The sequence below is a fragment of the Grampus griseus genome (genome assembly GCF_964374135.1).
Source record: "Grampus griseus genome assembly, chromosome: 4".
NCBI lineage: Eukaryota > Metazoa > Chordata > Mammalia > Artiodactyla > Delphinidae > Grampus > Grampus griseus.
Window position 1 is genome coordinate 110,827,442 of NC_138997.1, and position 26,457 is coordinate 110,853,898.

Sequence of the window (26,457 nt, forward strand, 5' to 3'; positions counted from 1 at the left end):
CCCAAGAGACGCTGCCTTCCCGCGGCGCCCCCGCCCCCCGAGCTTCCCGCAGCCGGGCCGAGCGCCCTCACCCCTCACCCGGGGCCCCGAGAGCGGCTAGTCGGGCGCACGCGCGCCCCCCGCCCCTCCCCGCAGGCGGCGCAGCTTCCCCTGCAGCACCTCCCCTCTCGGGGAGGGAGTCGGAGGGGGCTCGGGACGCCGCGCGCAGACCTGCTCCGGCTGCGCGCCGCGCCGCCCTCCTCCGAGAGTAGCAGCAGTAGCCGCGGCGGCCGCAGGGGTTCCCGGCTGCCGCAGCTCCTCAGGGGAGCCGAGCGCGCCTCCTGCGAGCCCAGCACCCCCAACCTGCTCGCCGCGCGCAGCTGAGCCGCCGCGCGGGACTCGTCGCCCAACATGGATTTCCTCCTGGCGCTGGTGCTCGGGTCCTCGCTCTATCTGCAGGCGGCCGCGGAGTTCGACGGGAGGTGAGTCGGACCCCGGGGCGCCCTCTCCTGCTCGTTGCAGCGCTAATTTCACACCGCCCTGGGGTTCCCCCTCTCTGCTCTCTCTCCAGAAGTTGGGCCACCGCACAGCCTCGGCGGGAGGAGAGCCGTCGAGCCGCCCTCTCTACCAGTGGCTGCCCGAGGCCTGGAGGGCGCGCCCCCTGCGAGTCTGGGAACCCGGCCACGGCTCCCCGGGAGAGGCTGCGCGGCGGCGCGAGCCGCCCATCCACGGCTCGGCAAAGAGGGCTGGGAGAGAGGGGAGGCTCGAGCCGGGCGTCTGGGTTCTGAGGGCGCGGGTTAGCCGCCCCAGAGGAGGTGACGCGCGGGACATCTCTTGGCTGGGAAACTCTCGCTCTTGGTTTAGACAGCTCTGCAGTGGGGAAACTTCTAGGTGGTCGGGGCCAAATCCCGGCTGGGAGCTGTCAGGGCAGCTCACACAAAGGGTGGGGAGAGGAAGCGACTGGGCTTCCAGGGAGGGACCTGTTTGCCTCCCCACTTGGTTTCCTTGGCGGGGGTGGGGAACTTTGCGTGCGTGCGTGTGTCTGTGTGGTGTCTGTGTGTCTGTACGCACACACAGCTCCCGAGACTTAGGGCGAGCCTGACTCCTGCGTGCTCTGACAGGTTCCAACAACCCAAGGCTGTGCTCCGCTCCGCTGTCACTCAGCCTCTCCTCCCGCCTCTGCGCGCGGAGCCCTCTTCCCCATCGCCGGATCGGTTCCCGCGACTGTGTGTGTGCGTGTGTGTGCGTGTGTGTGTGTGTGTGTGTGTGTGTCTCTCTGTGTGTGTGTGTCTGTGTGTGTGTAGGGAGGGCGTGCTCGGTTACCCCACCTCGGCGCAATTGCAGACCAGAGTCGCCCCGAAACGAGGCAGGAGCAGCCAGGAGAGTTTTTAACTTGGGTCACACCGCCCTGCAGTCGCCCTCAGGCAACGACCGGCACCCACACTCCCGCCCCCGCGCAGCCGGAAAGACTGCCGCACCTGTTTTTCCTGCAATCTTGGAACGAATCAATTCCACAATTGATTGGTTTTCTTCTACCTGGAAGGAACGGAGGGAAGCCAGTGGAGCGCTGAAGAGAAGAAGCGCAGCCGCTGGTTTACCACCTGGTTGGAGGAAATGGAAAGTTCGTGGTTATTTGTCCTTTGGGCTTGGGGGCATAAGGGGGAGATGAAAGGAAGGGGAATTGAAAAGATTAGGGAGCTAAAAAAAACGTGGGTAGCGGCCAGAGGCTGTTTTATTTTATTAAAGTAATTATTTGCCCACATTCGTGTCTGTTGTGCGTTTCTTTGCACTCATATTTGCAACAAGAAATACATCACATGATTATGTATAAGATTTCCATACAGCCTTAAAAAGATGTCTAAAACAGACAATTAAAATATTGACCCTCTAGGGGGAAAATGTCATTGAGGTAGGTGTGAATCTAAACAACGAACCGATTTACCAAATAAGGTGTCAAAGTGGAATCTGGTAGTAAATCTTATCCTGAAATCGAGTGCTTGCTTTAGTCCTTATTTACATTAGAGAGGACGGTAACACGAATAGTTGGTGCAGGAAAGTTTCAAACCACAAGGACACTTGAGATGTTAGCTACACTTTAAACTCTCCTTGGTTTTATTTAGTCTTCTTTCTCAAGTACATTATTTTCTGGGAACTTTTTCTGAAGAAGAGTCATACCTGGAAAAGAGTTCTGTTTCATTTGATTTTGAGAAACCCCCCTTCCTTCTCCTTCCCACATGTACCTGTTATATAAGGCAGAAAAAATTTTTCTTTCTGCTTTGACATGTCTTACTTAATACTTTTCAGTTTACAGTGTATCAGTCAAAACTGACTTTCCTCTCAGGAACAGGTGTGGGCCTTTGAGGAATCTGTTTTATTTCAAGCTTCAGAAACCATCCTATGAGTGGCAGCCTTGAGAATTCTTGGTTTTAGCTGGTGCTCTTTCCTTGTAAGAAAGGCTCTTCCCCTCCCTTTCCCACCCCCCTACTCTTGGGCGGTTGTATCTGCGTTTGTCTGATGTTTGAAATTAGATCATGGCAGAACTATTTCCCTGAAGGTGTGTTATTGTTTTATTTCTTCAGGCATGAAGGAGTTCATAGAAAGTTGTTGGGTGTGATTAAAATTTTTTTCCAAAGTAATAACAAAGAGGAAATTATTTTTAATTTCGAAAGTGTCTTTATTTAATTCGAATCTTTTTGTTTGGTAGGTGGCCCAGGCAAATAGTGTCATCCATTGGCCTGTGTCGTTATGGTGGGAGGATTGACTGCTGCTGGGCCTGGGCCCGCCGGTCCTGGGGACAGTGTCAGCGTGAGTATCACCCCTGGGACTTCAGCTTCCTTTGAGGGCGGGCTGTCCACCATCCGTCATGGCTTCGCTCTGCACATCGGAGGGCTCATTTATGAGCAAGGCTTGGTGGTGTGGTTCTGATGGAATCTGCAGTCCCTGACCTCTTATTCTGCCACTTTCCAACCTGAGCCACCTGTAGGAAGGTGCCAGTTTTGTTATTCACAGAGAGCCACCTAGGACGCTCGTTTTAGCTTTTGTCCCCCATACCTCCAGCTCTTGTTTTCCCATCAGGCTTACTCTTCCCTTTGCTCTGGGCTCTGAGGTGGAAGTAAGATAGTGAGTCTAGACTGTATTTACACTAAATAAACTCTGAACCTTGTAGCACTTATAAATTCCTTACCATGGCTGTTGTATAAACTGGCCTATTTGTAAACCTTTTTTTTTGAAGTGAGATGGTATTGACTGGCTTCTAAATGGACCACCCAGTATAATCCAATAATACCTCTGGAAAAAACCCCATCATCTTTAAGTTCCATGAGTAATCGACATCACGTAATAAGTACCCAATCAGAACACTGATTTTTATTTTACATGATCACAAATGGGTATTTTAATGGTAGAAGTCAGAGCCACATCCCAGAAGTTTGAGAAATTCATTCCCAGCATTTTATCTGGATCTTAACATTTTATCCCACTCTCCCTAACAAAAGAATCCACAAACTACCAAGTAAATTTCCGGCATATCTTTGGAGCACAAGGTTGGCATGTCTGGTTAGATAGTGGGAACTGAGTTGGGTGTCATATATCCCAGTGTTTACTGCTGCTGAGAAAGGGGCTTAGAGAAATAGGGAAGGATAGTTAAGTCTGGAGCTGGAAAGGGAGGAGCCTGCCTTAGAGAAGTGCTGGCAGGATGAGGAATCAGGTAGATCCCAGTTTGGAAAGCTAGGCACTCCCTCAGCTATTTCAGTCTTTGAGAACTGTGCGTGATGTCTGTCCTTAACTTTGTGAAGGAGGGAGAGTGACAGTCCCAGGTTGACCTCTCTGGTTAGGGATGGAAAGGTAAAGGGGACTAAAGTTTGTCTACCTGCTCCCTGCAAGCCACTGGGCCAGACGTTTTGCACAGTTGGGTCATTGCTGCTTTTTATAAAGGCAGATGGTGGTAACTTCAGTTTTCAGTAAACAAAAGAACTAGGTTAAGTTTCTGTGCTCCCACTGGTTGGTCTATTCCCGTTGTTTTTAAGGGAAGATGGTCAAAAAAGAAGAATGGTACCTGGTGAAATAAAGTCTTATGCCACAGGGCCAGAGGTATTTGCACAGCTGGAGGGCACAGGTGTGGAATTTGAAGAGCAATCCGGTGTTGATAAGCAAAGGGTGAAGAGAGGATTCTTCTCTTGACCCAATACACACATCTCTCCTGAATAAAAAATAAGTAGTTTCTTTGCAGGAAGGGAGACAGTTTCCTCCTCCTTCACTGCCTTAATTTTCAGGACACTCCCAAAGCAAATGTTGCAGTGCTTTGGGTGTGCACAGGCCGCCAGCCCCACCCAGGACAAGGCTGCCTGGCAGAGTGCCCTGAGCTCAGTGGAGTACACCTTCCATGAAGGCAGCGTGTCAGGGCAGTCGGCAGAAGCACGCGGAGGAGTATATTTGCACTCTGCCAGATGTGCTAAAAGAATTCCGCGGAGAAAACTCGATCTCTTAGAGGTTCATCACCTGTGGAATTCCCCAGAAAGAACCTCTAGGAGCTGTTTTATGTCTCTTTACCTCGGAATTAAATTTTCTCTAATACATACTGGCTTGGCAGTTCTGAATTTGAATGAGTTTAAAGACCTTTGAAAGGTCCAGTGGCTTTACAAAACTTAAACATCCAAGTGATTTCCTAGCGTTCCACTTTCTGCACAGTAGCTTTCCCAGCAGATATGGGACACTATTCTATTATTTTCTATCCCTTCATTTTGATTCTAAAAGACTGCACAGTGGTCAAATATAGCATTGGATAGTACTTATCTTTTCCTTCCTGTTACTGAATCCGAGGAAGCTACAACATGGCATGAGGTAATTACTGAAATGGTAATAAACGCGTAAGGTGATCCTGCACAGATCACAGTTTACCTTCGATTTGGTGGAAGTTTGAGAGGCAGCATAATGGAGGGAACGTGGACTCTGGAGCTAGATTGCCTGGGTTTAAATTAGTTCCACCTCTTATTAGCTGTGTGACCTTGATCAGGTTATTCAGTCCCTCCGTGCTTCATTTTCCTCGTCACTAAAATGGATCTAAAATAGTACAATACCTCCTAGGACCACAACACGGCTTAAGTAAGTTATGATTTGTAAAGCACGTGAAACTACTGGCACAGAATAAACACTGTTATGTGTGTTTGGTGAAATTAAAGAAATATAAAGGACTACTGCTACTGACAGTGTTCTGGGATGGGACATACCCATGCTATCAGATTCTTTGTTCTTTAGGCATGATATATGCATTTTTGCATTTATACTGCTGAAATAAAAAAATGGTTCCAAGGTTCTGTGTTGCAATAAAACAAAATGCCTTAAACTAAAAAGGGCCAGAGGGATCTTTACCATTAATATTACAGATGGCAGAGTTGTAAAAATGAGTTCACAGATGGATGCTGCCTTGTCTGTGTTTTATTTTTGCAGAACCTCAGATGGTCCAAAAGTCTCTTGCCAGTTCAGAGATCCCCCTGTCTTTGTTTTGCTGTAAACAGGTAGAGGAATGTGGTCACCTCAGAGTGGGAAGAAAGAATGGCGGCAAAACAAGGCTTGTCGGGGACAAATGGAAAAGTCCTGATTAATTTTTAAAGAAACCTTTTGTGAAATTAAAACCTTTGTCACTATATTTATTCAAGGAAAGTACCTTGCTATTCTTTAACAGTTACATCTGGTAATGGATTACCTATAAAAACTCCAAACAGCTTCTGGGAAATCTAATGTGAAAAATGTTTTTGCCTTCCTGACCCTTAGATAATCTCAGAGTTCTCTTTCCCATGAGGAGCATTCTCCCTTCCTTAGCAAAAGTGCCCTGGTTCTCGTTTTTCTGAATGATTCACTTTGGAATTTTCCTTCAAATCAGCACAGCAAAGCAAAAGGAAACTGTTCCCACCTGCATGTAGAAGCTCCCAATTTATCCCTTAGAAGATGTGTAAGTTGGGGGAGACCATACCCTCATCGTACTGTTTGTCAGGTCTCACACCCTAGAGCACTGACCCTTGGGTGAGTGTTTACCTCCGTTTGGTTGAGCATATGTGAGACATATTGACTCAATATTGTGTGAGTCGAGTATATGTATTTACACAAAACATGCTGCGTTTCATTTTCACTTGCTGCCCCCCTTTCCATAGACTTGTTGGGAGAGGACAATGGACATGGCAGGGGGCTTGCGTTGCCCAGCCTCTCTCCTGCCTCACCAAGTCCACCCGCAAAGCCGTGTTCAACCAGACTTCCCGCCCTTCCCTCTGGGACTGAGGAAGGAAGGACCAGAGCTGCTACCCAAACAGGCACAGGAGCTGTCCTTCTGCCTCCCGCCTGTGCCACCCAATATTCCCGCCCCACTGGGGAAAGCATGACCTATTCCAGACATAGGCAGGTTATGTTTTCATTGTTCTTTTAGAGATCATACCCGTACCTTCTTTCTATCCTTTGATTCTTTGTTCTGTGTTCTTGACTTATAAACAGATCTCTACATGTTGAGAATTCAGAATTGGGTTTTCCAGTTAATTGTCTTGGGCTTTACCTTTATTGACTATTGATATGGCTCTTGATTGTAAACGGGAAATTTCTTAATATGTTTATAACACACCGATGCTTCCATATTTACAGCACACAGCGCCTTAATCACTTAGATTATCACAAAATACTTGTTTCTTGCTCTGTAGTTATTCTATTTAACTTCCTTAACTTTTCCATCTTGTTAATGGCACATTTCATTTTAATTATTTTAACAATTTCTCTACTCAAGTGGAGATCTCTGTAATAAAGGTTTCTCAGGGTTTGTATATCTGATTTTAAAAAGCCATGTATTCCGTGGAAACAGTTCTTAACTAAAAGCACTAAACAATTAGGGACAGCTGAGTGGAGCCCTGACTTTTGTACCTGATTAGCCATTTAACATTTCTCAGCTGCAGTTTTCTTATTTTACAAGTGGATTTCTAAGGTGCCCTGCAGCTCTAAACCCCATCTGAGAACTTCCTTAATATTGAAAAGGGTATATAGGATCTAGATATTGCATTTCTGTATGGTTGTCTTTCTGTTTACTTTACTTGGACAGTTGGCTCTATATGTGGCTATAACAGTAGTGTTTCTGTTGAAAGCACTTTGTAAAGGTATGAAGAAAAACTCAAAATACAACTAGTTCTAGGTTTCAACAAAGCTGTTCAGTTCCTGAGTTCTTTGGCTGTCATTGAGCAATTTGTGGTTTTTGAAAGAATTTATATAAATTAGGATGGTTTTGTATCATTTTTCCTTAAGACCAGGCAAAATGCAGGTGTTTTGTTATGTTTCTTTGGAGATTTTGTTGAGAAGTGAAACCTACTCCCAGAGTTTGCTTTGCTTTATTAGTTCTAAACCTCATTTTCTCCTCCCTCCTCTCTGAAGTTAGTAAAGACTACAACTGTACAATTGCCATGTAAAGTGAAAATTCTGGATTTTTATCAGCGCTAGATAAACTTACAGGTTAGTGCAACTTAAGGGCTGAGAAACAGTAATTCATTCTGAAACTGTTTTGGAGTTGTCAAATAATTTCACTTGGATAATGTATCTTATGGCTAATGATCGTGGACCACTAGAAAGAATGATGAACAAAGCATTGAATTATTTATTTCTGTATTTCAAATGAAATGGTTATTAGTTTAAGCAGAGAATTTTGATTTGGTAAGTGAAACATTTAAGTGTTCACTTCATATTTCATTCCTTATTCATATCTGGGTTCAGAAATCAGCCTCTTAAAAGAAACATGATTTTTACATTTTTGCTCCCTATGTCGGTCATTGATTTCCTGTCCCTAGTCACAAAAGTATATAGATTACACCCTTCTTTGATTTTTTGGATTTTGAGTACTTTCTTTAAAATAGTTAAGAGTAAACAAGAAATATTGGAAGTGACTTTTTAAAAAATTTTTTTAAAATTTATTTTATTTATTTTTGGCTGCATTGGTTCTTCGTTGCTGTGCACAGGCTTTCTCTAGTTGCAGGGGGTGAGGGATACTCTTCATTGCAGTGTGCGGGCTTCTCATTGTGAGGGTTTCTCTTTGTTGCAGAGTACGGGCTCTAGGCACACAGGCTTCAGTAGTTGTGGCACTCGGGCTCAGTAGTTGTGTCTTGCGGGCTCTAGAGCACAGGCTCAGTAGTTGGGGCACACGGGCTTAGTTGCTCCGTGGCATGTGGGATCTTCCCAGACCAGGGCTCAAACCCGTGTCCCCTGCATTGGCAGGCGGATTCTTAACCACTGTGCCACCAAGGAAGTCCCTGGAAGTGACTTTGAAGGCCACACATAGTGTTCCCCTACTGTTCCTAGTGAGTGCCTTTCCATTAGTAGTGAACAACCATGGCAACCTCCACTGGCCATGAATCAACATTTTATAGATGAAGCAGGTTTTTATATCCATACAACTGTACACGCTCCAGGAGTAACTGGGAATCTCAAGGCAGGTTGTGCTGCTCAGAGCCGTGTTGAAGATTGCCAGCAGGTCCCAGGCCAGCTTAATGGAGCTGAGCACGCTTCACTGTCTTAATGTTTATCAGCTTCCTCCTCTAATTTTGGGGTGAGAATGCAAAATCTCATGTTTTATTTTTTGAGGTAGGAATAAATGCAAAGCAGTGGACAATCTTATAACTACTTTCAGCGCTAAACCTGAATCTCCAAATCCTTAGCAAGTCCGTTTTTTGATTAAGATTATCCAACCACCACTTTCCATGAAAAGGTTAAGAACAGCATGTACTTTGGGTGACTTCAAGTGGTCTTGGAATGCAGATTCCAAACTAGAATCAGTGTTGAAGAAGTTTGACCTTTTTCCATAGGTAGTTTTGGAGTATGTGTCGTCTTGAAAGTTAAGGTTCACAGAAATTACCTTGTTCCTTCATTCTTTCCCCGCATTAGTACTGATCTTTATATCATACTGTTGAGAGCTACTAATTTCCTTAGATCCCCTCATAAATTAATCTGGGAAGGTCTTAACCTTTACAGACTAGAAAATTTTAGCACTTCTCAGCCTGGGAGGTCAGGTCAAATCAAGGGAAGCCCTTCAGTGGGCTTCAGCTGCTCCGTCTGCCCTCACATACCTGCCACAAGGAGATGCTACCTGAAAGCGCACGTGCGCGTACACCTGGTCCTGAGGAGCCGCTTCCAGCCCAGAAACAGCACTTTGCTACTGGGAAACTTTTTGATAAGCTTTGGAAAATGTAGGTGTGCTTCCCCCACCCCTTTCTGTAGCAATGGTAATGGTGGTTTTCATCCGTAGAATTCATGTTATATGCATTTTCTTTTTTTTTTAATCTTTATTGGAGTATAATTGCTTTACAATGGTGTGTTAGTTTCTGCTTTATAACAAAGTGAATCAGTTATACATATACCTATGTTCCCATATCTCTTCCCTCTTGCATCTCCCCGCATTTTCAGTCAGTTGAATCAATTGCTTGCTTTTAAAGCGAATCCAGAGATGCTGAGTGATTCCTTGCAGTTTCCTTCAGTGAGTAATGGAAGATATTCATCACAGGGGCTGCGCCTTCATCACGGGGGAGATGAAAGGGAACGAGAGAAGGGTTATAATGGTCTAATCCTCATCACTCCTCCCCTCTCCCACCACCGTAACAGATACTTTTGCCCCTTTCCCACCGATTTTGTGCAGGTTTAAAAATTTTTCCCATCAGCCTTTTTTTTTTTGCGGTATGCGGGCCTCTCACTGTTGTGGCCTCTCCCGTTGCGGAGCACAGGCTCCGGACGCGTAGGCTCAGCGGCCATGGCTCACGGGCCCAGCCGCTCCGCCGCATGTGGGATCCTCCCGGACCGGGGCACGAACCCGCGTCACCTGCATCAGCAGGCGGACTCCCAACCACTGCGCCACCAGGGAAGCCCCTGACTCATTCTTTTAAATATGGGTGTATCATATCTCTTTTAAATAGGGATGTACCATAATTAATTTTAAATTAATTAATTAAAAAATCCCCTATTTATGTACATTTAGGTGGTTTTCAATGTTTTGTTTTTACAAAATATGCTGTAGTGAATATCTTTACACATTCATCATCACTGTTATATACATACAGATATGGGAGAGATAGTCATCCTATTTTTATGTAAGTACAGTTGTTGAAGAGCTCTCATTTTATTTTTATAAGTTTTCTTATATGAAATATGTAACTTAAAGGTGATTAAATCACGGATAATACAGAGTGGAAACCTTCCATTCAGTCATTTTCTATTTTTGATTCCTTAGAAGATACCTTAAAAGACGAATAGAATGGACTTACTTCTATGTTTTTATGCCCTACCTTGTGTGGGAAAGGATGTGAAGTGGATTCCAGGAATGAATGCAGTAAAATAGGAAGATAGAATTAACAATGGCTAGAGGAAGAAAAAAGGATAGAATAAAAGATAAGATGTTGGGAGGCGAGTTAATAAGCGCAGATATGTAAGCCATAGGATTTAAATTAATGTTTCATAATTTATCTCTTAGTTGCTGCTAGCCAAAGGAAAAAGGGAAGTTTCATTGCTTATATAATTCATGTTGTTTGTTGGGGAAAAATCAAGCCAGTTATTTGGGGAAATTATGGCTTTTCCCACATATAGTACTGAAAAAAGACTTTCATGTGGTCTTCAGAGAGTGGGGTTGAATGATGGAGTGGAAGGGGCTACAGCAACGTGTTTATCATGAAGCAAGTGGTGGTTTTGTAAAGCTGTTCATAGAAGAGCCTCCAACCTAAGAAGAGACCCTTACTCTAGAACTGCAGTTCATAGAAAACTATTTTACAAGCAGCTTCAGAAACGTTATACATACTTAGCTTTCTGATGACTCAGCTTGATTCAGCCCAGAATATCTAGCAGTGATGGGTGAACTGTATAGTACAGGGCTTTGGGTGGACAATTCCAGGTTAGACAAAAGACAGTGTCAAGTTAGGATCTCTGACAGTGTCAAGTTTGCTGTAATATTAATTAAAAGCTAGTCCATATATTTTTTCTTTTCTTTTTTTTTTCAGCCCATGTATTTTAAAAATCAGTCAGCAGTTGATGGAATTGGTACCCAGAGGCATTGGGAATGGAGTACAGATAGGTGTCTCCTAGGATCCAGTATTAGGAGGCTCTGTAAAGAAATCAGTGGGAGAATTTTTTGTATCAATTTTGTATGAGTTATTATTTTTGTATTCATTGAATATCAGTATGAAAAGTCATTACCATTTTGTATGTACTTACTCATTTTCATGCAAATTATAACTTGGGGTAAGAGGTGAGGCACAAACATGGCTTCCAGGCATCATTTATCCTACTTATGCTGTTACTTGGAGTAAGGGCCAGTGAGCCCAGGAACAACAAAATCTTTGACCAGTGCTCATTTCCCCAAAGCTCCTGATTGTTATAGGTGTGCAAAGGAGCCCAAATGACCTTAGTTTTTTTTTTTTTTTTTTTTTTTTTGCGGTACACGGGCCTCTCACTGTTGTGGCCTCTCCCGTTGAGGAGCACAGGCTCCAGATGCGCAGGCTCAGCGGCCATGGCTCACGGGCCCAGCCACTCCGTGGCGTGTGGGATCTTCCTGCACCGGGGCACGAACCCGTGTTCTCTGCATCGGCAGGCGGACTCTCAACCACTGCGCCACCAGGGAAGCCCAGACCCTTAGTTTTTTTTTTTTTATTTTTTTAAATTTATTTTTGGCTGTGTTGGGTCTTCGTTTCTGTGCGAGGGCTTTCTCTAGTTGCGGTGAGCGGGGGCCACTCTTCATCGCGGTGCGCGGGCCTCTCACTGTCGCGGCCTCTCTTGTTGCGGAGCACCGGCTCCAGACGCGCAGGCTCAGTAGCTGTGGCTCACGGGCCCAATCGCTCCGCGGCATGTGGGATCTTCCCAGACCAGGGCTCGAACCCATGTCCCCTGCATTGGCAGGCAGATTCTCAACCACTGCGCCACCAGGGAAGCCCCCAGACCCTAAGTTTTTATTCTAGTTCATCTGGATCTCATGGAGGGCTGCTTTAAATAAGCCACTGGGGCCTGAATAGACTCAAAGCAGAGTCTCATGTCACCGTCCAGACACAAACTTAACTTGTTTTCACTGGAGTATGAGGAAAGGTTAATCCTCATGCACTCCTGAAGCTCCATTGGCAATGGAACCTGAAACTCTGGGATACATATGCCCTAGGAGAATCTCTCTCTCAAAAAAAAGAAAAAAAAAAAAGAAAGAGAAAGGCTCAACAGGATGTGTCTGGAGAGGGCCCCAGTAAGTGCCCCATCTCCTTGGGAGAAACAGAGAAAGGGACTTTGAATGCCTTTCCCCAGAGATCAGCACCAACCAAGGATCTAACCTGTCCAAGAATTGTCACCCTATATCAACCTGGAGGGGAGCCAAGGAGTTTACATCGCCAGGGCCAAGATCTTACATTTCTTTGTGAGAATAAATAAATGATCAGTTCTCAAGTATAATAGAATGTAGCCAAGATAATTTCGCTTGAAAAAATTTCAAAGTAATATCAATCGCTGACCATAGAAAAATACTGTAGCATAGGCCTAATGTGATTGACAGTGCATCCCTGGGAATCTACCAGAGAAAATTGGTTTCAAAATGTATATCTAGTTACTTAAAAATCGTCAGTGTGTTACAAGGTATAGAGTTCAGTTAAGTAATATCAAATATAAAGAAATTTATATTTGTGCATTTTAAATTATATTTAGTGCATTTTAATGCACTAAAGCTTCATTTTCCAATTTCATCACGTAATTACTACTAGTGCCTAGTTGAGATAATTATGGTCATAATATAAATACTAATAAAATTCCTAATAAAGCCAGCATAAAAGAGTACGTTACAGCCTAGATGTGATAATGTATTATTATGTATGGTAAAATAGTGTAGATATCCATGTGTTATTACATATTCTTTCATAGATAGTCTCAAGAATTTTAGTTTTAACTTAGCCTGATGAAACGCTGTTAAGTCAATTTGTTATTCTTACGTCTGATAGAAGGAAAAAGAGATATGAATAATCAAATTGGTTTCGTAGCTTTACAATATAGTAGTTGATTTTGTAGAAGAAACAGTTTTTCTCCAAATTATACTTAATTAGAAGCCCTCATTTTCTGCCGTATATTAACCAAAGGCTGGAGACAGCCTTGGTAGGTGTTAGATGCTGGGGAAAGCCAACCTGAGACTAAGAATCTGCTGTAGGTGATTTGCATGAGGATAGTCTAGAATCAAATACATTTTAAAACTGAACACTTCATTTAGTTAGTATTCCTTTAATGGTCCTGTAGATTAATGCTATAAATTCTCCAAAACTGACATTGTTTTCCTATTATAACATCGTCAGATCACAAGGTTAAGGTTGTCTTTTGTAAATATTGCTGACTTATTCTGAACTTTTAGGAACTATGTCATCACAGTTTAAATTTGTGCTAACGTACACAAAAGAAGAAACTATTAGACATTTCTGGATTTATGCTTACTTTGCCAAAAACAGTGTTGTTTTTCAAAAATCTCTAGCCTTGTTTTTATAGATCAGAGTTTTCAAACTCAGTTTCTATGAAAGATCCCTAAATGGTCAAAGGTGTGTGTTTTTAGCACAGAGACTAACTCCTTGGATAGATTTTCCGAACATAAGCTTCCTGCCACCCAAAATATTTTTCTAAAGCCTTTGTTACCTCCTATTTTATTTTAATGTTGATTTTGTAGGTACTTGGTAACTGTCTGCCAAGGGCTTTCATGCCAACAAGTAGCAAATAATAGAAAAACACAAATTGCAGCTCATGCTTAAGTGTGTGTTTTTTTTTTAAATGTACGTGGATGTTTAGAGTTGATTTTGTATTATATAACTTACTGTGGCAATAGTTTCTACTGGGTAAATTGTCCCAAGCTCATCTGATTATGTAAATATTTCGTGGTGTTTCATATAGATAATGGTGGTTTCAATTTCTTTTGTCCCTTGGATTGAGTTTTTAAATCAAAACTCAATTGAGTTTTTACTGATGAATTAAAAGGTTCATTGCATCTTGGTGTCTATGTATGGCCAAAAATTAGGATATTCCCCTGTATAGTTTATTTCCTAATTAAGGCAGAATTGTGTTTTTTTGAAACAGGTAAATTGGGGGAGAAAATATAAAATTATGAAGAAATGATTTGTAGATTTGTTAAGTTTTCTGTTCTCTGATCTTGTGTTGAGGTCTGATGAATGCTATAGCTTTAATGCGTATAAAGCAGTAGACTGAAAGTTGGGGTCATCCAAATTCTTACTCAAAATGCTATTCGTGGGCGTGGGATCTGTTGTCCTGGATGTTGGTGTTACAAACATGCAGAGTTGGAGAGCTGTCTATGAATAGAGTTTGCCAGGCTAATATTAACTTTTTTGACAATGAGAAATATGTGAAATTTAGGGTTGGGGTATGGAGAACATCTTAGAGTTACTTTTTTCCTAGCTAGAGATTAGGGTTAGAAGGTAGAAGTACAGCGTCAGGGAGGACCATTCCCTTTCATCTATGTACCTGGCATTTATCACCTGGAAAGAGGTGCCTGTATCATGTTTAAGAGACTGTCTGACGATATGCCAGAAGATAGGGATGCCTTTGGCTAATAAGGAGGCTCAGTTCCTTTGGGTTTCTTATCCCTCATTTTCCCTAACTCTGTCCAAAGCCCAGGATGGACTCCAAATCTGTAACCTGTGTTTAGCAGGCAAGAAAAGTCATCCCCGAATAGTTCAGTTTCTTTGGTTTATATTAGTCACAATTTTATAAAATCATTAGGGTGCTTATGATCCTTAACCATGCCTGATAATCACTGAGACCCCTCAGTAGAGCGTAGTGTCACTGAGAGCCCTCAGGTGAACTGAAGCAGTGGTCTGGGACAAGTTGCAGGAGAGAGTTCTACAGTTGTGAATTCTCACCAAGTGGCTTTGCCGGTGAGATTGCATGTGTTAACCACTGTGGCTCTTTACAGTGGCTGTCGGGAAGCAGGTTATCAGGAAAAAATGGGACAGATTTTTCTATATTATGTGCTACTAATGAATCCATTTTAGTGCTTTTTAGTGGGGTTTATACCACAAAACAATACATGTAGGGCATTTATTTTTGGCAGCTTTCACAAAAAAACGTGGTGATGGTTGCCTATGAAAATTTCCTTACGTGTCAATAGAGAATAGATTCCAGAAACTTTCTGGAAATAATCTTCTCCATGTTTAAAATTGCTTTGATTTAAAATGCAGTTTTGTATAGTTTTAAAATGCAAATTTTAGAATATGGGGCATTGGCTAAAATTTCATGCTAAGAAGTCTTACTTAATGGCTATACATACTGATAACATAAAACTTGCTAAATCTATGTGTGTCAAGGCTGATTTAAGTTAAGTAAGAGAAATGTGACCCAACTTAAGATATTATGAACAAAAATAAACTATACAGAACTGTTGGATGCTTGGTACTAACGTAACTACTTAGAAAACAATGACGTTTGCTATTCTTTATTAGCTTGTTTTACCTCTGTTTAAAATCATTTAATATTTTTTCTTGATAAATTAGATTTTTCAAAATTGGCATTTAAAGAGTATTAAAGAAACGGTATCCTTTTATATTTTTCCCTTCTCATACATAACCCTAGTCATAAACAGTTTTCTTTAATATGTGATCCAGAATTAATTTGCAATTTATACTTTGATTTATTTTCAGCTTTTTGCTTAGATTGTACCTGATATATTTCATTACTTTTATTTAAGAAATGTATCAACATCAAGATATGGTGAGTTCTTTTAAAGTTATAAACCTAACCAACATACAAAAAAACCTCTAACAGGCAAATGTAATGTGTACCTTTAAAAGTACAGAGCAATCCTTCTGGATCGATAGTTAGATTATTACTTTAATTGAATCAAATTGGACTTAGAATTATTTTCTTCTAATATTACCTAAAAGAAGGCTCCATTCACCTAATTTTAAATTACACAAATAAATACACAAATGGAAAGTTAAAAGTCTTTCCTCTTTAAAGCATATTTTATGCTTTAAAGAGGAAAGACATTAATCCAAAAGAGAAGTCATACAATCATCTCTTCCCTTACCTCTAGGATCTCTAGGTTGGTCGAATGCTGACCATTACTAGTAGTGTTTCAAGTTTCTTCCATTTACTTTCATTAAAATGGGTAATTTACGTATCTTCAAGTGAAATGGCTGAGCTTTCACACTAATTCTTGTTGCTATTGACAACCAAAGCAGCCATGCAAGAAGAAAATGCTGTGGAAGGAAAGAAAAAAAAAACCTTAATATTTCCTCCGCAAAGTTGGAGAGAAAAGGGAACACACAGTATGTAAGAAACAGGTAAGTAAAGATATATCAATTTAAAAACTACCAGACTTGGTTACTAATTTATCAAAAGTTTTAATTTTTTTCAGATATTTTGTCCAACACTCATTTAAATAAAAGGATACTGTCTCTTGGAACCAAAAATTAATATTCTGAAAATGAAAAATTGGATTGGAAGGTACCGTGTCACAAAAGGTCTGAAATACTTTAATTTAGAATTTGAACTATGAAAGAATAGCACAACTTCAATTATTGGTTAATATTTTTGTTACAAAATGTTTTTTAATGACAAAATGGTGACTAAAATATTACTATTTTGAACATGTCCTAGATTTTTTTGTTTGTTTCAGAAAAGCACTGAAAGTTGCATATGTGTAAGTCTCCGGGAATGTAACAAGTTGATAAATACCCAAGTCCAGCCTCCTTACAGAGAAAAGATCTGGAATTTCTTTTTTTGGACATTTGTTTTGCAGCTTTCTACGTCTTAAGGCAGAGAATAGCCAGGATAAGGTGCCAGCTCAAAGGTTAGATGAACATATTTTTTGAAATAATTTTGGCTAATCTATGTCTTGAAAGACATACAGTACTTCTAAATAACTTTACAAAGTTATTAATAAAACTTAACACTAGTTGTGTTTTTGAGTTGCTTTTGGTGGTGGTGGGGAACTATATTCCTTAGAGATGTGTTTCTTCTGTTCATAATTTTATTTCAGTTATTACATTAAACTTTTCCCTTTCAGTTTATAATTCCTTTCTCCTGTTTTATGAATCTAATAAATTGACCTCCATTCTAACCTAAAGGACAGTTTGTGTTTTAATACTTAAAGAAGCAAAAAATAAACATAAAAATTCCACCAAATGAAATTACTAACACCATCCTGTCATTAACCTGAGGGAATTGTATCTCATATTCATTAATTCTCCATGGAAAGAATCAGGTAAGAAATATTTTTATTGTATAAAATATGTAAGATGTTATAATAGCACCTCGTAGTATTCATGCTATTGTTTTGGTGCGTAAAGTGTTTCTTGTTTTAAATATTTTTGGAAGTGAACAGTGTTACCTAACAAATCACCCTTGTGATACTTCTGTGGAAATTTTTGGTGAAATATGCAAAATTCTATTTAACGGAGTTGGGACCAAGAAGACAATGTACTTTAAACTGATAGATGGAAGATACTATGACATGTCAGAGAAAATGTTTTTAAGGGGAGATTTTAATAAAATCACTTGGGAACAAAATTGATAGTTCTAGAAATAAAAGTTAAGAAATTTCTCTGTTCAGGGACACTTAAAAAACCAAAGTATATGTATCTTATATTTACTATCAGCTATAGTATTAACTAGCAGAGCTATGGCAGAGGTTAAGGAGGTCATAACAAAGAGTATAATGTGGGCTTTGTCACCAACAGATGTGGGTTCAGGACCTGTTCCTGTGACTCACCAACTATGACATACTAGATATTTTACTTAAATCTTCTGAGCCACAATTTCCTAGTCTTTAAACCTACTTGGCAAGATTGTTGCTGGCCATAAGGAGAATGCCTCATGCAGAACAGTTCTTGATAAATGTTTGCTATTATTATTGTATGGTCAATATAAAGAATACAAATGAACTTTGAAACAGTGTTTTATTTTTACTAGGGTCCATGGTGGCATCCATGGCATAGCATATTTTAAAATACATTTTGTTTACCATGCCCATCATTTGGAAAAAACCCATTGGAAGTAGTAGAAGATTTCTCAAATTATTCATGTCTAAAATAAAAACTGTCATTGGATGACCATCTGTGCTTTTGAACCATTCCTTTTCCACTTCTTTAATAACATCCATTTGCAAATGTCAGAGTGAAGTAGGCTTTGGTTACCAAACCCAAGGAAAAGGAACTGGAAGGATCGAGAATTGAATTGTAGAATTACATGTAGAGTTACTTAGTCATTTATTTGACACACATTTGAGAGTTTACTAGAGGCAAGGAGCTAAGTTAGGGGCTGGCAGAGATACAGAGATTAGTAAAACATGGACTCTTGCTTGGGAGGAGCTGATTTGGTAAGATGGTTGTCTCTTATTCCTTCCAGGATTCTAAAGTAGGCAAGAGTTAAGGATGAAGAGTTGAGGCTGTTTAGAGGAAGAATTACTTCCTGCTGGCGAGGATCAAGGAAGATTTCACAGACTCAATAGTGTTCAGTTGATTCATTCATTCAATAGCTACATACAGAGGGCGATTACCTGTCTGATCCTGTGCCAGCCACTGCAGATACATTAGGAAGATGAAGCTACAGGCATTTATGTCATTCCCTGTCAATGTTGAAGGCCCACAGATGAAGACAATATTGGATGAGAGGTGTGTTTTGAGATAGGATATTGTGAGAGCATGTCTCAGTGGGCAGTATCCCCACCCAAGAGTGATGGACTGGCGGCCTGGCTAAATCCCGAGGGATAAGTAAGTCAAGTAAAGGGCACCCTGGCCAGACAGAAAAATGCACTGAAACCTCAGAAGCCAGAGTGAGAGGCACATTCCAGGAAATGTAAGAACCTTCATTTGGCATTGGGGTATGTGTTTGAAGGATATCTGATGAGAGATGCTGTGGGAGAGGTAGGAATGGGCTGACTCATGGAAGGCCTTTGATGTCATCTTACATAGAGTAGGGTTTATCCCAAAGTTGCAGAGGGACATTGTACAGATTTTAAGCAGGGGAATTACGTAATCAGATTTATGTTTCATAACTTACAAGCTGGTGCCAGTGGGTCGGATCTAGCATACAGGTGAATTTGATTTTGCTCACAGAGAGTGTTAAGATTTTTCGAAATAGTCGCCAGTGTTTCTGAGGAAAAGTGGGTATCAGGCTTTGTTGATAAATCAGTAGCTCTGCGTTGCTGCACGGAATTGGTGGGCTGGAGTCGCTTAGCGTTGCCCCATTTGGAGAAGCATGTACTCCTTTTTATCATAGGGCTCACTGCTTCAGGCAGATGCCCAGGATCTGTAGGCATTTGGGGTTCTGGGGCCAATTTCTGAACATTTTGCTGATTGGCAATTAAGAGATAGCCTTTTGAGGCTCGGGACTAGAGGCTGTTACAGTAAACCTGGTGAGAAATTGAGTTTTAAGCGGTATTGGTGGGACCAGAGGGAAGACTAGGGATTGAAAGATAGAAAAAGAAAGGATGGGGAAGCATGCTTTAGGACAGTGCTGGGGAGTGCAGGCTTCGTAGACAGACTTGGCTGCTACCAGACCTGTGTTTTTGAGAAACTTACCTAACCTTCCTGAGCAATAGCTTCCTTTTTGGTAAAATATAGATAAGAGCCCTACCTTACGGGGTTTTTATGAGGATCAAATGAGAAAATGCAAAACACTTAGTTCAGTAACTGGTTCCCATTGATTCACATTCAGGAAAATGGTGGTTGGTGGTGGTGAGGATGGTTGTAAGGAAGATGGACTCCAGGATGATGCCTGCGTTTCTGGTGTGTGATTTGGTGAGCTAGAGAACATGGGAGAAAGTGCAGATGAAGACTTCAGCGTTGGATGTGATATGTGTGAAGTGCTTATGAGACTTTGAAGTGGAGAGATGTGATACGTGGTTGGATTCCAGGGCCTGGAGCTCAGGGGCGCGATGTGAGAAGGGCACAGGCTGTGATTTGATGATCTCTCCACCCCTGTCCTACCCAAACCTTCCTTCCCCTCCGTCACCTTCAGTCAACATTAATGATCCTCACAACTACCTCCATAGAGGATCAACGTTACACAGTATCAGAAGAATGTGGGAGAGGTAAAATACTATATTGCCTGTTGGCTGAAATGTTCTCTGAGAGTTTTCAATTCTTGAAAAACTTTCCTTCCAGTTTACCATTTTGGCCTCCAGCCGAAAGAAATGAGTAATTCAATATTTGTTTATATCAAAGGCTGAAAAACATCATACTCTACAAACATTCTATCTTCTTTCCCCTTTTGGTTGGATTTTTCTGTTTCCCATCACTATCACTCCTAAAAGCAAATTTTCAACTAAAAGTAAATCATTGTTAGGAATGAATGACTGTACTTATGTTTGAAATTTATATTCTTTCTTAGCTGAACATATGAGAATCAGCCCTGCCTCCAGGCCTGGCTCAGATGCCACCTCCCCCTTTCTTTCTTCCTGATTTTAGCGGCAGGAAGTCTCTTCTTTCTCTACATTTAGTTATTAACACTGGCACGGGGCCTATCTCATCCTGCCCTACGTTGTGGTTACTTGTGGATTTATACCATTTGTTCTCCTAGGCTGTTAGTTCCATGAAGCTGGGGACTGTTTCTTATACATCTTTAGCTTCTGCAGTGCCTAGTCTAGCTCAGTCAGTACTTTGAACGTATAAGGACCAGGCACTTCTGTACAAAAGGCCTAAAAAGTGTGAACATGATGTAATCTTAATAAGCAGATTGTAGTTTTAGGAAAGACTGTTTACTGAGAAAATAAATATATTTAATTTGTCTGCCTATCTTATGACCTTATTACATATTAGAGATCTTAACTCTTTTTTTTTTTTTTTTTTTTTTTGCGGTATGCGGGCCTCTCACTGTTGTGGCCTCTCCCGTTGCGGAGCACAGGCTGCGGACGCGCAGGCTCAGCGGCCATGGCTCGGGCCCAGCCGCTCCGCGGCATGTGGGATCCTCCCGGACCGGGGCACGAACCCGTGTCCCCTGCATCGGCAGGCGGACTCTCAACCATTGCGCCACCAGGGAAGCCCTAGAGATCTTAACTCTTGATGAAGCTTCTTAAAAGAAATCTATTTACATGCTTGAAAACACATAAAGTGTAATCTGATTGTGTCATCTACTGCTTATAATCCATTACTGTTCGCCGTTATGGATAGAATGCTGATTCCCTGAGTACGAGAGTCTTCAGGCTGATGATTGCCTTATTTTAAAAAGGACTGTTTTTTGCAATGTGGACCCAATCCCAGTGGACTGCCCTCTCATTGCCAGACCCTCTGCTGCTTCATGCCTCTCTGGCTTTGCTTATGCTGCTTGTTCTGAATAAGGCCCTTCACCCAGCCACATGGTGAATTCCTACTCACCCTTTAAGATTCAGTTCACATTTCTTCCTGCCGCCTTTCCTGACATTTTTCCTACTCCCTCCTGTCTGCAGAGAAATTCTTCTTCTATATTCTTTTAACACCTTGTACACCTGTCATGTCTGTCTTTGTCAGGAGACTGTATGAGATTTCAGAGCAGGTACTGTGTATTTAAAGAGCTCAAAGCTAGTGGGGGAAGAGGATAAGAAGAATAACTGTGATAATAAAGCATGATATATGTGTATATATCAATATATGTGTATAAAATTTATGGCAGGGGTATGCACAGAGGTTTAGGAAAGTGCTGAGGAGGGCTCCAAATTCAGGAGGGGCAAAAGCAAATACTGTTTAAGCTGGGTATTGAAGTCTGTCTAGATGTTAGTCCATCAGACAAGGGGAAGAATGACATTCCATGTAAAAGCATGCAAGTATTAGAGTATGTTACTTCCTGAGAACTGCCATCAGTTGGTCTGTTTGTGGATATGATTGGAGATGAGGCTGGTGGGACAGACAGGAGTCAAATTATGAACTGTGGGGTTGAATGCCATACTGAGAGTTTGAACTGGTATGATAAGTGTAATGATAAGTAAACATAGTGAGGACTCAGTGAGTATAAGGGGGAGAGTGACATGGTGAAACCCCCAGGTTTTTTTTTTTTCAGATGTTGGGGGGTAGGAGTTTATTTATTTATTTATTTTTGCTGTGTTGGGTCTTCGTTTCTGTGCGAGGGCTTTCTCTAGTTGTAGCAAGCGGGGGCCACTCTTCATTGTGGTGCGCGGGCCACTCACTATTGCAGCCTCTCCCTTTGCGGAGCACAGGCTCCAGACGTGCAGGCTTAGTAGTTGTGGCTCACGGGCCCAGTCGCTCCGTGGCACGCGGGACCCTCCCAGACCAGGGCTTGAACCCGTGTCCCCTGCACTAGCAGGCAGACTCCCAACCACTGCGCCACCAGGGAAGCCCCACCCCCAGTTCTTAATACAGTTTCTTAGACATTGTAGCTATTCCTCTTTGTCATTCTTATAATTCTCATTATAGATAACATTATATTGAGCTCTTACTATGAGATGGGTACTGTTCTAAGTACTTTATTTGGATTTTCTCATTTAATCATCCCAGTAAACCTATGGGTAAATTCTATATGCACCATGTTGCTTTACTATTTTGTAAGTAAAAAATGGCAGTGCTGACAACTTCCCCTGGTTCAACCTATGATCCTCATTTTAGATCAGAGAGAAGCTGGGTAATCTGCATGGGTCACTCATTTCCCAAGTGGTAGAGCTGGGACCCAGCAGTCTAACTCCAGCATGTGTGCCTTACCCTCTTCTCTAGAGTGCACTAAGTGAGCAACAGCTCACATGTTAAGAAATATTTGTCAAAGTATACATATTATCTACTCATGTTTATAATTTTTTTCCCATTTTTATGTTTGAAAATTTCAAATCCACAGAGGAATTGAAAGTATAGCAACAGTAAATAGCCATATACTCTTCATGTACAGTTGTTAACATATTGCATATTTGCATGTATGCACACTCTTCTCTCTCTCTCTCTCTCTCTATATATATATATATACACACACACACACACACATACACACTCACACATATACACATATTAGTGAGCCATTGGAAAGTAACTTACGACATAATGGCTCTTTGTACCTATATCCTTCAGCATGCATACCATTATCACACTTAAGAAATGTAACAAACAGTTCATAATTAGATTTCCCAAATTACCTCCAGATGATTTTTATGGTTTTTTTCTGATCCAGGTCCAATCAAGGATTACATATTTCATTTAGTTGACATTCCTCTTTGGTCTTCTTTAATTCAGAAGAGTTCTAGATCTACTATTTTTTTCCTTCTTGACAATAACATTTTTCAAGAGTCCAGGTCAACTGCTTGGTAGAATATTGCACAATCTAAATTTGTCTAAGGTTTCCTCATTATTAGATACTAGTTAAACCTTTTTTGCAAGAATATTACTAGGTGATCATATATTATAACATTCCCATTGCACATAATGTCAGTTTGTTCTATTACTGGTGGTGCTAAGTTTGATCACTAGATTAAGGTTCTGACTACCAGATTTTTCCACTGAAAGGCACCTTCTTCTCTTTGTAATTAGTAAGTAATTTATGGGGTGATACATTGAAACTGTTTGAATATCCTGTTCCCCAACAAACTTTTGGATAATTTTTGCTCAAATTATTTAATGGTGGTTATAAAGTTGTTTTTTTCAGATTCTGTCATTCCTTCTGCGTGTTCACTGCATTCTGTAAAGAGGAGCTCTGTTCTCTTCTTTTTTAGAATCACTTTGGACCCGTGGGTTCTTTTATTATTCAATTGTTATCAATTACTATTCTTATTCTTCTTGGTGCTCAAATTATCCCAAATTTGGCCAATGGGAACACTTCCAAGCAGCTCCTGTGTCCTTTTCACTTGTTTCCCTCATTCTTTCAATATGTCCTTGCTTTTTGTCAGAGCAAAACATTTCAGCCTCTCTGCCCCAGCCCTGATTCCTTTTATTGTGGGACGGTATTTAGAAACAAAGATCTGGAGACTTCCCTAGTGGTCCAGTGGTTGAGACTTCGCCTTCCAATGCGGGGGTCTGGGTTCGATCCCTGGTCGGGGAGCTGGGATCCCACATGCCTTGCGGCCAGAAAACCAAAACATAAAGAACAGAGCCAATATTGTAACAAATTCAATGAAGACTTTAAAAATGGTCCAGGTCAAAAAAAAAAATCTTGACAAAAAAAAGAAACAAAGATCTGGGTGTTATGTGTGCTCATTGCTACTGTTACCCTACTTAAAAAAACAAAAACAAAAATCTACTTCACACTTCCTGATAAGTAATAGCACTTTCTGATGTGTTCTTAAAGTCTCATTTGGCATTAATCTAAATTCCACTCTTGTACCACAATGAAAACAGAAAGAAAAGTTAAAATTTCAAGTAAACCAAAAATGACAATACTTTTCAGAAGATAATTCTTAAGTGGAAATGGATACTGTTTAATTATGGTGAATAAAAGTTAGTTTGAGATTCAAAGATGCAGATGCAGGCACTTATTTTCTTTGGTCTACTTCAGGAATTAAAAGTTAAATAGAGATTAAATAGGTACTTGAGAAATTTGAATTGGATTTTCCCAAAGACAAAAATAAAATAAGGTAGCCGGACAGCTCTTGGGATATAACATTATATAGAGCAGAAATCCTTATTTATTTTAACATCATACTCTAAATTATTAATCAATTGGTTGACTCAATATTTGACTGTAGTTTATGATTAGTTTAAATTCTTAATAAAAATAATGTTACTTAAAATATGAGAACAAAAATAATCATAGTTGTAGTAATATATCAGAAGAGATAACAATTCTGTACTTCATTAATGATTCAAAATCTGGGTTCTGCACAAAACAAGCAGTAGAGCAAAGAGATTATTTTATGTTGAAACATTCTGGCAGGGTTACTTTAATTTTCTTAACTTACAGATTGTATTCTTAACTGCAACTTTTCCTTCCTAGAAACGTAAACTAAATACCTTTATGCCTTTAATTACCTTTGATATTCTCTATCCCTCTCATCCTTTCCTGTTTAATATTACTATGATCTCACTCTCTTCCAAATCCTCTCAAAAAGCTGGGTTTCTGGCCTTTTTCTGACTACCAGAAGTATTAGCAGATTCTCCATGGAACTGGGATAAGAAATTTTTGCTGAAATCGGGCAAGTCACTTAACTTTCTGTGCTTTTGCTTGTCTGCTGGTAAAATGAGGATAATGTCTGTCTCTCTCCTGCCTTATATGGATACTGTGAGGGTAAATTTAATTAGTCATGTAAAGTGGTTTTGCGTTCTGTATTCATGAGATCATTTAACAGATAGTATTTTATAGTGGTAACAATCAGAGGCCCTTTTATTTCAGTTTTTACTACAGAGGGAATTTGGATTTGAAAATAGGATATTCAACACTAGAATACAGGATATTAGGAAGGCTGGAGGGTTGTTTTCCTCTGGAGATCTTGGAATCTGTAGGATTCTTCCCTCTGGATTTGTTATACCTGTGATATAGGGAAGCTCGAGGTCCTTTCCAGTGGAGCCCTATAAAAATTCTGCCTCCATTCCTTCCAGGTCCCGTTAATATAGCAATATAGCAATGACTTGTTTAATGCCTCTTTCAGCTACTCTTTCTCTCCCAAGGCCAACTTGCATACTTTATGTCACCTGTTTCTAAGTTACAGACTCTGGAGGACAAGGTTCTTTTTTCTGCTTTTAGTGTTCCATGTCTGAATAGCAACATGATGTAGATTGCAAAAATTACAAATGATTCTTAGGATTCGAAAGACAATCTTATTTACATTAAGAAAATCATTTTTGGGCTTCCCTGGTAGCGCAGTGGTTAAGAATCCGCCTGCCAAAAAAAAAAAAGAATCCGCCTGCCAATGCAGAGGACACGGGTTCGAGCCCTGGTCCGGGAAGATCTCACACGCCGCAGAGCAACTAAGCCCATGAGCCACAACTACTGAGCCTGAGCTCTAGAGCCCATGAGCCACAGTTACTGAGCCCGTGTGCCACAACTACTGAAGCCCGCGCGCCTAGAGCCCACGCACTGCAACGAAGAGTAGCCTCCGCTTACCACAGCTAGAGAAAGCCCACAAGCCCAACACAACCAAAAATAAAAATAAATTAAAAAAGAAAGAAAAAAAATCATTTTCAAGTTACAACAACACCTGAGGTTGAGTTGGCTTTTCCCTTGTCACTTTGCAGAGCCACCACCTGCTTGGGCAACTCAACATGTCCTTATTTTTTTTACAAATGTTGGCACTTGACTCCCAAGTGTGATTAGATTACCTAAGAAATATTATATAGAACTGATGTGGGAGTTTAATTTTCCCCCAACTTATTTGATAACATTGTCCAACTCAGTGTCAGAAAACATTGTCCAACTCTCAGAACCCCAGTTACATCAGTTAGGATGAATTTTTAAGAGTAAAGTCTTAGATTGCAGTCAAACAGAAGAGGCTTGGAACATGTGACATTAAAGAGCTATGTTTGCTTTGCCAGTTGAGACATGTTTCTTTTTCTAGTTAAAGTAATGACTTAGGGGTTATTTTAAGGGCACTTTGGAGATCGTGTTGCAGGAATGTTAGAG

The 26,457-nt window shown here is 41.0% G+C and overlaps 1 protein-coding gene across 2 annotated transcripts in view; it reads left to right on the top strand.

Moving 5' to 3' along the window:
- Positions 1-247: 247 nt before the first annotated feature.
- NPNT (nephronectin) overlaps positions 248-26,457 on the top strand; it is a 75,930-nt gene continuing 49,720 nt past the window's right edge. The window contains exons 1-3 of one of the 2 annotated variants that reach the window (XM_082653507.1): positions 248-461; positions 2,684-2,784; positions 16,733-16,783. In XM_082653507.1, the coding sequence (XP_082509633.1) occupies positions 391-461; positions 2,684-2,784; positions 16,733-16,783 (223 nt within the window). In that variant the 5' untranslated portion in view covers positions 248-390. The remainder of the gene's footprint in view (positions 462-2,683; positions 2,785-16,732; positions 16,784-26,457) is intronic. The other variant, XM_082653506.1, reaches the window with a different exon arrangement.